General features: G+C 54.4%; 1 protein-coding gene across 1 annotated transcript in view; it reads left to right on the plus strand.

The window, feature by feature from the left end:
• The window catches only part of RABEP1 (rabaptin, RAB GTPase binding effector protein 1), a 42,250-nt gene that overhangs the window by 30,109 nt on the left and 2,045 nt on the right, over window positions 1-10,096 (plus strand). Inside the window, exons 4-13 of the mRNA XM_074190486.1 lie at window positions 1,089-1,249; window positions 1,367-1,486; window positions 5,914-6,049; window positions 6,782-6,960; window positions 7,171-7,296; window positions 7,827-8,294; window positions 8,661-8,765; window positions 9,157-9,273; window positions 9,379-9,477; window positions 9,921-10,061. Of these exons, the coding sequence (XP_074046587.1) occupies window positions 1,089-1,249; window positions 1,367-1,486; window positions 5,914-6,049; window positions 6,782-6,960; window positions 7,171-7,296; window positions 7,827-8,294; window positions 8,661-8,765; window positions 9,157-9,273; window positions 9,379-9,477; window positions 9,921-10,061 (1,652 nt within the window). The remainder of the gene's footprint in view (window positions 1-1,088; window positions 1,250-1,366; window positions 1,487-5,913; window positions 6,050-6,781; window positions 6,961-7,170; window positions 7,297-7,826; window positions 8,295-8,660; window positions 8,766-9,156; window positions 9,274-9,378; window positions 9,478-9,920; window positions 10,062-10,096) is intronic.

Genomic DNA, 10,096 nt, shown 5'->3' on the forward strand with positions numbered 1-10,096 from the left:
GACATGATTTTTAAAATTTTTATTTAAGGCAGTGGGAAAACCAAGGATCATTCAGTCTTTGTTGCTTATTGTGACCTGGGAGCCAGTCCCCAACCCCTCATTTCAGAGGGTAGAATTGGGATGGTCACTTCCCTGCTAGACCCTTCCAGAAGCATTTGGGGTACATAGTGATGTACCTTCTGGGTGGCAGCAATGGAACAGAAGTGATTGTAGAATATAGACAGGGTTCAAGCCATCTGGGAGTGGGAATCAATAAGTGCTGATCCTAGACTATTCTTCAGCCTCGGGGAGACCAAGGCCAGGCTAGGCTGGCTTTCGGCAGGAAGCATCTGACCCCCCTGTACTATGTGCTTGCATGGGCATGAACAGGGGTGGGGGCTCCCGTGTGGGGGCCGTGTCAGAGGAGAGGAAGGATTGAAGCAGAGGGGGGTAAACTGCTGGACCTTGGCACCAGATGGGATCTAGTGGGGTGGGGCTCAGTTCAGCTTGGTTCCTCCCCAGAGCCACATGGAGAGCTTTGGTAACCTAGAGGGGTTCAGAGAGGTAGATGTGGTAGAGGAGCTGAGGGGAGCCCCAGGATAGAAGGGGGAGAAGAATGAGCTCTGTCTGGCTCCTCCTGAAGGGAGGTTCTAGGAGAGGGGATTGTGCAGCAGACCCCTGGGCTTGAAGAAAAGACCCAGAAATTGGAGGCTTCTGCTGTCTGTCGTCTTTATGATTATATTTCTTGAGAAAATGACTTGGGCAAGGAAAGTTCTTTTCTCATGTTTTGTGATTGAAAGCTCTGACCCTTATCAGTAATTTTTGGATAAGGTTCTGTGGAGTTGGGTTCACCAGTGTGCCCAGCATCTGGAAGGTGCCATGGTTGCTGCTGTCCCTTCCGGAGCTCTGAGTCTGTTTTAGGGCCTCTAAATCTTCTCCACATTCTCAGTGATCACTTTCCCTTCCTTGGAATGAAAGTGGGGCACGTCAGTCTGGGTGCTGGTGTTGCTGGTCAGAGTGCTTAGAAGGCTCCCCCCCCTTCCCTTTGTCCCACCCACCCCCTCCCCATCTCTTGCCCCTGCCCCTTTCTCCTTGGTGACATTTTGTAGAGACAGTCCGTGACTATGAGCACCAGTTTCACCTCCGCCTGGAGCAGGAACGATCGCAGTGGGCCCAGTACAGAGAAGCTGCCGAGAGGGAGATTGCCGATTTACGCAGGAGGCTGTCTGAGGAGCAGGAGGAGGAGAATCTGGAGAACGAGATGAAGAAGGTGCCCTGTCCTGGGTGGGCCTCAGAGGAGGAGGGGGAGGGTGGCAGTGTGGCAGCCCACAGCTCTCTTCTCCCCGCTTCTCCCCTGCAATCCTAACTCCTCATCCATTCACCACAGGCCCAAGAGGATGCGGAAAAGCTGCGCTCAGTGGTGATGCCAATGGAGAAAGAGATTGCCACCCTGAAGGATAAACTGACCGAGGCCGAGGAGAAGATCAAGGAACTGGAAGCCTCCAAGGTGGGCCCTTTATAGAAAAATTTCAAAAGGAAATGGTCTAAACCCACAGTCAGGGGGGTCTCATCCTCACCAAAGCCTGGGCTGGGTGGGAGGGCCAGCAACAAAGACAGGCTGGCAACACAGCGAGCTCACCGGAGAGGGAAGCCACAATAATCTTCCTAGCTGTCATACTAGGTGCCATTTGAGGATGGAGGGTTTATTATTATTATTATTATTATTGTCCTCATTTTACAGGTAGTTCAGTGACTTTCCTAGGGTCACAGTTAGGAAGTGGCTGGTTTTAAACTCAAGTCTTCCTGATAGGGCCACCTTGGTTCCTGGGAAGGAAAAGGGGAAGAGAAATAGAGGGTGGTAGCTAACAGGGCTTCAAGGCCCAGGGAAGGTCATGAGCCTGATTGGAGGGAGTGGGATTAGTGATTGCTATCAGAGGGGTCATCTGCCCAGGGAAGGGGAGGGAGCCTTGGGGGAGGGGGGGGTTCTGAAAGAGGGACCGGAGGGTGAGGGTCACAGGAGCAAGGGCATATCTATTTGTAAGGCTTCTAGGGGTGGGAGTGATTCTTCAATAATTGTAACTGGTGTTATCTCTTTGGATCCCAGACTGGGACTTGTGAGGGTGAAGAGGTATGTATCAGGCGGCCCCAATGGGAAGTGGGGTCTGTGGGGGGGAACGGAATGTCACTGGAAGACCAGCAGGGCCTCAGGGTGTTTGTGCAGCTGTGGTGCTGGAGTCATGGAGGACTCATTGGCTCCCCAAGTGAGGTAGCTCCAGTTCATAGAGAATGAACCTCCAAAGAGGGAAAAATAGAAATCAGACCAAGTGCCAAGCTGGGGATGTTTTCCTGGAGAGCTTGGCCCTGGGGCTAACATCCATTTTCGACTTCTTTAGCTAATGATTTCAGGTGATTCTTAGTGAGGTGGGTTGGCGCATAAAGCCCCAAAGGCAGTTGTGTGTTTCTATTGTTCTGTCCGAATGCTGTTTATTTTGAACAATAATTTCTGTAAGATTAATTTATCTTGTTAAAATAGCATTTTGCTGTTAATTGTTAGAAGGACCTGTATTAAATTTATGAATGGTATATAAAAATTGAAATCTAAATAGGTTGTCCCCTGGAAACACACATAAATGCAGAGAGAGACCCCCAGGAACATCCATAGGGTTGGTCTAGCTCCAGAAGGCCTGAGGAGCCTTCTCCTCCTCCCCTGTGACTCAGGGGAAGACCCCTGGGGCTGTCGCTGTATTATTATCATCCAATTCAAGAGAGAAAGACTGGATGGGGAGTAGGTCACTGGCATAAAGACAGACCTTCCAGATAGACAAGGAGAAGTAGAAATGTGGTCTTTGGAGTGAAGATAAATAAGAAAAGGGTTTGCACACCCCAATGCTGGCCAGGAGACTTTTTTGGCAAAGGCACTGAGTGGTTGCCCATTCCCTTCTTCAATAGATTAAAGCTCACAGGGGAAGTGACTTGCCCAGGGTCACTCAGCTAGTGTGCCTGGTCTGAGGTCCAATTTGAACTCCAGGTGTAGTCCCTAGCTGCCTCTAAGAAGGTCACATGCTTGAATAGAGTAAATGATCATGAATCAATAAATGTATGAATGAAAAATAAAGGATCAGTATAGTATTCAGAATACACCAATTCAGTTAGTCTGGGATCTTCCTTGACCAAGGGGCAGAGCACCAGGGAGGTTGGCGGCTCCTGCTCTCCCTTCCCCTCCTGGCCCCTTGTCCTTTGCATCTCCTTTTCTTGGGGGCTCCTGGCTCTCTTCATGTGCTCTCCGTGGAGCCTCTCAGACTGGCAATGACAGAGATGGTTGAGACTCAGCAACCTCCCGACCTGTGCCACCGCTCTTGCCCTGGACCCTCCCCATTTCCTGCCTGGACTATTGCAGGATCTTGGGCCTGGTCTCTTTCCATTTTCCCCAGAGCTACCAAGTGTCTATGCTTACTGGAGGAGTCTCTCCCCTCACTTCTTTTTTGGTGTTTGAAAATTCTTTGCCATCTAGCTTATTGTCTGGGGCATGAGGTCCAGATACCTCTTCTTCTATAAGATAGTGCCTGCCCCGCTTCTTAGCTCTAGGCTGGGTTGAGAAAAGTCAGGCCTTCCTTGAAGCTCCTAAGGTCAGTCCAGTAAACATGACGTGCCCACTGGGTGCCAGTCCCCTCTAGGAATTCTGGGGAGAACTGGGAAGCCACACTACCCATGATCTCCTGGACCCTTGGACTGAGGCTGAACCCAGGCAGAGAAGAACCTGAGGGTTAGGGTTTGGACTGGGTCCTTGGGCACAGGAACTGGGGAAGGCAGCAAAAATGAATCTTGGCTGGAGGCCACATCTGCTGCCTCCTGGGGTCTGGGTGTGGCTGAGGGCACTACTGCTCACATTGGTTGTGCTAACTCTAACCAGGAGCCAGCCTGCAGACTCTGAGGAGCTTCATCAAAGCGTGGGAAAAGTAGAAAAGGCAGATGGACAGCCAGCCTGGGACAGACCTTAAGGGGAAGAGAGGAAAAGAATCATTTGTAGTGCACAAGCTAAAGCTGGGAGACTTGACAGAAGAAATGGGACTTGAGCTTGGATGGGGAACAGCAAGGTCAGCCCTGCCCTGGGGTGTACACTCCCAAGCTGTCCTGCCCTAGGACATTGAAAAGTAGATAGGGAGGGGGAGAAGGGAGCCTGCCATCCACATTCCCCTTTCTCTGGGGTGTTCCTGGGGAAAAGTCAAGGGAGAGGTCCCAGATCTAGGCTCTGCAGTCTCAGAACTATTGAACTGGTTGAGGGGCAGAAAAGCCAAGGGTGGAGGGATGCCTCTTGAAGTTTTGTATCACTGTCTCATGTTCCAGGCACCAAAGACTAGTGGGTGGGGTGTCATGCCTGTGAAATGGGGGAGTGGGCAGGTGAGCCTAGGAAAAATCACCTGGATTAGGAGAGAGGCCGTGTCCCAGTTTGGGGATGGGAGGGGTGGCAACAGGGAAGGTGGTGAACCTGGTTGGGAGGGTGGAAAGGAGAGGAAATAGGAAAGACCAAGATTTTTGTCCTGGACACATTTGAGTTTGAGACCCCAGTGGTCTATGCTGAGTGAGTTGTCCGAAACTATTGCTTATGTGGGATTGGAGCCCCCCGAGAGGAGGTCTGACAATTTGCCTGGCTTTGGGGGTTGAGGAAATTGCTGATACAGAACAATAACCCTAACTCTGAAGTCAGGTTGTACCTGTGCCTGTGCCCTTGTTCTCGTGGCCTCTTCTTGGCACCTTGTTAGGTTGGGCTATTCTCACTATTTTGCACTTGGGTTCAGCGACTTGCCAGGGTCATAGTACCTGAGGCAGAATTCAAACCCAAGCTTTACTGACCCCCAAGTCCAAGGTTCTGTGCATTCTTTTTTATAAATAAAAAGAGAAGGTTGGGACCCTGGGGGGACTCATAGGCAGGACCATACAATTTTAGAAAATCAGGAGAAGGGAAGCAGGGAGTGTTGCTGTGACAAGGGTGAGGGCTGAGAAGAGACTGGGGGTGGTGGTAATAAGACGGGGACAGGACAGGTGGGAGCTTGAGGAAGAGAGGGGTAGGCTACCTGAGCAGGTGGGGTGGGGGACACATGGCCTTAGCAAGGAGGATTAGCATTTTTATGTCCAGCCCTTCCTTCCTCCCCACATTAGTCCCTTGCTCCTTCCCTTCCCTTCCTCCATCCCTCCATTTGTTCCTTTAGCCTTCCTCCTTATCCCTCCTTCCCCTTCTTTCTCTCTCCTCCCTTCCTTCATCTTGTTTTTTTAAATTAACAAGGTTTTTAAAAAACAGCTCTGTTCCTTCCCCTCTTCCCTCCCCTCAAAGAAGGAAAGCTTGGGGCGGCTAGGTGGCGTAGTGGATAAAGCACTGGCCTTAGAGTCAGGAGTACCTGGGTTCAAATCTGACCTCAGACACTTAGTAATGACCTAGCTGTGTGGCCTTGGGCAAGCCACTTAACTCCATTTGCCTTGCAAAAACCTAAAAAACAAAACAACAAAAACAAAAAACAAAACAAAGAAGGAAAGCCCACTACACAGACTGCAGGGTCCCGCCTGTGCTCTCTGGTTGGGGGGGGGGGGTGTTAGGGCTCAGGGCCATTTCAGCTGCCATGTGTTTGGCCGCTGCCTCAGGGCTCTTTCTGGAGCATTGCTAGCCATTTCCTTGATAACACTGTCCCTGGGCCACCAGGGCCCCTGGAGCAGCTGGAGGCGCAGGGTTCTGCCATGATCTGGGAGCTGAGTGAGGAGGAGAGCACGTCCTTTGGGGAGGGCCTGGCTGGCTGGGCTTTGCCACCTGAGGAGCCCCCCATGGCAAGACTGCCAGATGGACTGACTGGCCAACTCCTGGGGAGCTGTCACATAGAAGCCATCAGTGGGATTCTGATAGTGGGTTGTGAGGACAGGTGGTCCAGAGCTGGCCATGTCTTTCAGGTGAGAGAACTGAATCACTATTTGGAAGCGGAGAAGTCTTGTAGGACTGACCTGGAGATGTACGTAGCTGTCCTGAACACTCAGAAGTCCGTCTTACAGGAGGATGCTGAGAAGCTACGGAGAGAGCTACATGAAGGTGAGGCTGGACCGGGCTCTGTGTTCCCACCCTGCTACCCTGGCTCTAGGTGACCTGCTGTCCCAGGGGCTAATTGCTAACCTTTGGCCATTTGGTCTAAAATGCTGTGCAGACAGGCCACCATTGGTCATTGGGGGGATTTTGTTCCCATTTTCCAGAGTCACAGGGAAAATTCTTTTGCGTGTCTTTGGGGCCTGCCCTGCCCCAGCCAGCCTCCTCTCTCAACCTTGAGTTCTTCTTCCACGTCCATCTGCAGGGCTTTGGGGGGGCTTTTCCTTCTGGGACGGTTTGGTAGAGAATCCTCTTCCCTCAGTCCCCACATGGTGGGCCGTGCTTGGGGCTGCTCCTCAGGGGTCACTGAACAATGCGCTGTGGCATCTGTCAAGGACTTGGGGACTGGAGGCCTTGGGTCTCGTTTGGGAGGGTTCTTCAGTCAGCTCCCTTGGAGTGGCCTCCCTGTGGGGAACCCATTCTGTCCTTGTTCAGTCATCACAGAGTGGGATTTTCTAGTGGGGATGGATCTTCTGCCCTTTTACATAGAAGGGTCTCCTTTCCCATCTCTGCCTGGTGTGCATGGGAGAGTGTGTGGGGGTAGTGGAGACCCAACCAGCCCTTGGGCCAGCGGGAGCCTGTGCATTGTACCCCCATGCTCCTGGCCCCCGAGTCCGGCCCTCCAGGAAGTGGGAGGTCCTAGCTCCTGGGGGTTCAGGCCCAGTTTTTTGGTCTCCCCAGTTTGCCGTCTGCTGGAGCAGGAGCGCCAGCAGCACAACCAGCTCAAACACACCTGGCAGCGGGCCAACGACCAGTTCCTGGAGTCACAGCGGCTGCTCATGAGGGACATGCAGAGGCTGGAGGTGGTGCTCACCTCGGAGCAGCTGCGGCAGGTGGAAGAGCGCAAGAAGAGAGACCAGGTATGGTACCCGGGGTGGGGGGGTGCTGGACTAACAAGGAGAGGATGAGATGAGGGTTGATGAGTCCAGCCCATTCACCAGCTGGCAGACAGGCTGGGCTCCAGCTTTAGGAAGAGATTCAGCTTCTCTGGGTCTCTGGCCTTAGAGGGCCTCATGGGGGGGGGGGGGGGCAGGCACATGTGGGTCATACTCTGGGGTTCTTGGTTTCAGGAGGAGGATGAGCAAGAAAGAGTTAACCAGAGGAAGGAGCCGGAGAAGCCCGATGCAGAAGAGGAGGCCAAGGTCCCCATGGTCTTTGCTCTGACGCACGATGAGGCGTTGACTCACTCCGAGGAGGTAAAGTCTGACCCCTGCCCAAGGCCGTCCTCCTCCCCAGATAGAAGGCTCGGCTTAGATCTCCACAGAATATTCCAACTGGCCTCAGAACCTGGAGGGCGGGCCTAAGGCCCCCAGGCCGAACTGCCTCGGTGGGCCTGGGCTGCAGACACAGTCCAACTGGACAAGGCTTTGGCTGTCTCTTCCTGTTTCTTCCCATGTCTTATCCTTATCTTGGATCTGGGCTTCTGGTCTGGAGGGTGCTCAAATCCACCTGGAGGGTGGTCCTAGATCCTAGGAAAGCCCCCTCCCTGATGTGGACCTCAGCTTCCTCTTCATTTGAGGGAGGGTCTTGGAGCTGCCCAAGACCATCTAATAGGCCATAGGAGGGGACATTACTGGGAAGTCATGTTGGCTTCTGATTCTACTTTTCTATGGCCTGGTTTCCTCATCAGGTTGGAGCAGCCTTGGGGGGGGGGGCAGTGTGCCGAGAAAGGTCACACAGAGAGGCCCAGAGCAGGCCTCATCCCTGTTTCGTTCTGAATTCTCAGGAGCATCTTGATAGTGCCCACGGCTCAGTCCATTCACTCGACACCGACTTGCCGCTGCCCTCCAGCGATCCATTTGGCAAACCAGATGGCGATGTGTTTAAAGATGGACTTCGGAGGGCCCAGTCCACAGACAGCCTGGGAACCTCAGGATCCTTGCAATCCAAGACTCTGGGGTATAACAACAAAGCCAAGTCTGCCGGGAACCTCGACGAGTCGGACTTTGGCCCACTAGTGGGAGCGGACTCCGCATCAGAGAACTTTGACACAGCCTCTCTGGGGTCCCTGCAGATGCCCAGCGGCTTCATGTTGACCAAAGATCAGGAGAAGGCCATCAAGGCCATGACTCCCGAACAGGAGGAGACGGCGTCCCTTCTTTCCAGTGTCACCCAGGGGGTGGAGAGCGCCTATGTGTCTCCCAGTGGCTACCGCCTGGTCAGTGAGACAGAGTGGAACCTCCTGCAGAAGGAGGTGAGGGGCCTCACCACATGCAGAAGCCCTGGGGGTGCTCACTCCCCAAGAGGGGCTCTGGGACCCCCTTCTCTGCCCCAAGTTGAGGACTCATTTCTGCATGGCCCAGTGTAGATAAGCCTTCTCCAAAGGCTTGCCCTGCATCTGGTGTTGGAGCATGTGTTCTACAGCTCTGTGTGTAAACAGGGTCTATGCACGTGGATCTGTGTGTGCGGATCCATGTAGGAGTATGTGCACTGCATATGGATCTACATACATGTGTCTGCGCTGTGTGTCATACGTATGGGGGCCACTGATGGATCAGAGCCTGGCAGCATGGGTGGGGGGAGGAGTGCACCCTCTCTGATGCACATGTGGTGCCCTCAGGTGCAGAATGCTGGGAACAAGCTGGGCCGGCGCTGCGACATGTGCTCCAACTATGAGAAGCAGCTGCAGGGCATCCAGACCCAGGAGGCGGAGACCCGAGACCAGGTGAGCCCCCCACTTGCTGGGGTCCCCACAGCCAGTGTGAATAGGAGCAGAGTCTCAGACCCTAGTGTATGATCTTGACTCAGGGCCTTGGGCTGGGTGGGCCAGCCCCTGCCTGGTGTGTGCCCAATCCACCAAAAGGTCTGAAAAGCAAAGGGTCTTGGGCGTCTTGGGGAGGAGAAGGGAGACAAGCCTTTTCCTTTGGCCTGGCTCCCGTGAGGGAAGAAGGGGCTTCCTGGGGTGGGGGGGGAAGGCTTCTGGGAGACTGAGCCAAGACCGGGGAGGAGAGGTGGTGGAGGCTCTGTTGGGACCCAGGAATACCCCTGGGCAGATAGCAAGGAAGGGGAGGTTTGGGGAGTTCACGCCGCACTGCACTATGATCCCTGTGATGCAGGTGAAGAAGCTGCAGGTGATGCTGAGACAGGCCAACGACCAGCTGGAGAAGACAACCAAGGACAAGCAGGAGCTGGAAGAGCTGATGAGCCAGAGCTCGGAGGAGTCAGGGCGGCAGGTGCGGGGTGCGGGGCATGGGGGGGTGGGAGCAGGGCGACTCGCCTAGCCCAGTGGCCGGGTAGGGCACGCATGAGACCCCAGCGGGCTCCTTGCTTTCTCTCAGCTCGAGACCCTGGCGCTCAGGACACGGGAGTCAGAGCTGGCGCTGGCCGATCTTCAGCAAGCCTTCTCCCAGGCCCAAAGGAACGCGCAAGAGCAGATGGTAAATGGCCCCTTCCCATTTTTCTTTGGGACATTTCTCTGGTGCTGCCCCTCCTGCACAGAGTGGCACCAGAGCCACTGGGCCTCACCCCCAGTTAGTTTAACCGCCCTCCGCTCGGGTTCCCACAAATTTACACCCAGTACAGGCTCAGCACAGGCCTCTTCACTGCTGCCTGGGTCTTGGACTTTGGGGGCCGTTTTCCACAAAAATAGAAAAATCCCTTCCTCCTGAACTCTGTGCCCCTCCTTCCCTGGGGCCAGAAGTCCAGATGTCTCCCTCAGCCGCCCCTTCTCAGTCTGCAGTTTCCTCTCTGCCTCTCCTCGCCTTTGACCGGGAGGAAGGGGTGCCTGAGGCATGGCGAGCCTGGGAGGAACTGGGGAGGGGGAAGGGGCCCTGAAAGTGGGAGGGTCACAGGGGGTCCAATGGCTCTCCTTCTCCTGGAGGGTGTGCTGATGCGCTCACGGGAGCAGGTCTCAGAGGAGCTGGGGAGGCTGCAGAAGGAGAACGAGAGTCTGCAGGGCAAGCACGGCCTGCACCTGGCCCTGCAGCAGGCCGAGGACTTTGTCCTCCCCGAGGCCGCCGAGGTGAGGCCAGCCACTGGGGTGGGGGGGTCCTTGTG

The sequence above is a fragment of the Macrotis lagotis genome, chromosome 6 (assembly GCF_037893015.1).
Source record: "Macrotis lagotis isolate mMagLag1 chromosome 6, bilby.v1.9.chrom.fasta, whole genome shotgun sequence".
NCBI classification, from domain to species: Eukaryota; Metazoa; Chordata; class Mammalia; order Peramelemorphia; family Peramelidae; genus Macrotis; species Macrotis lagotis.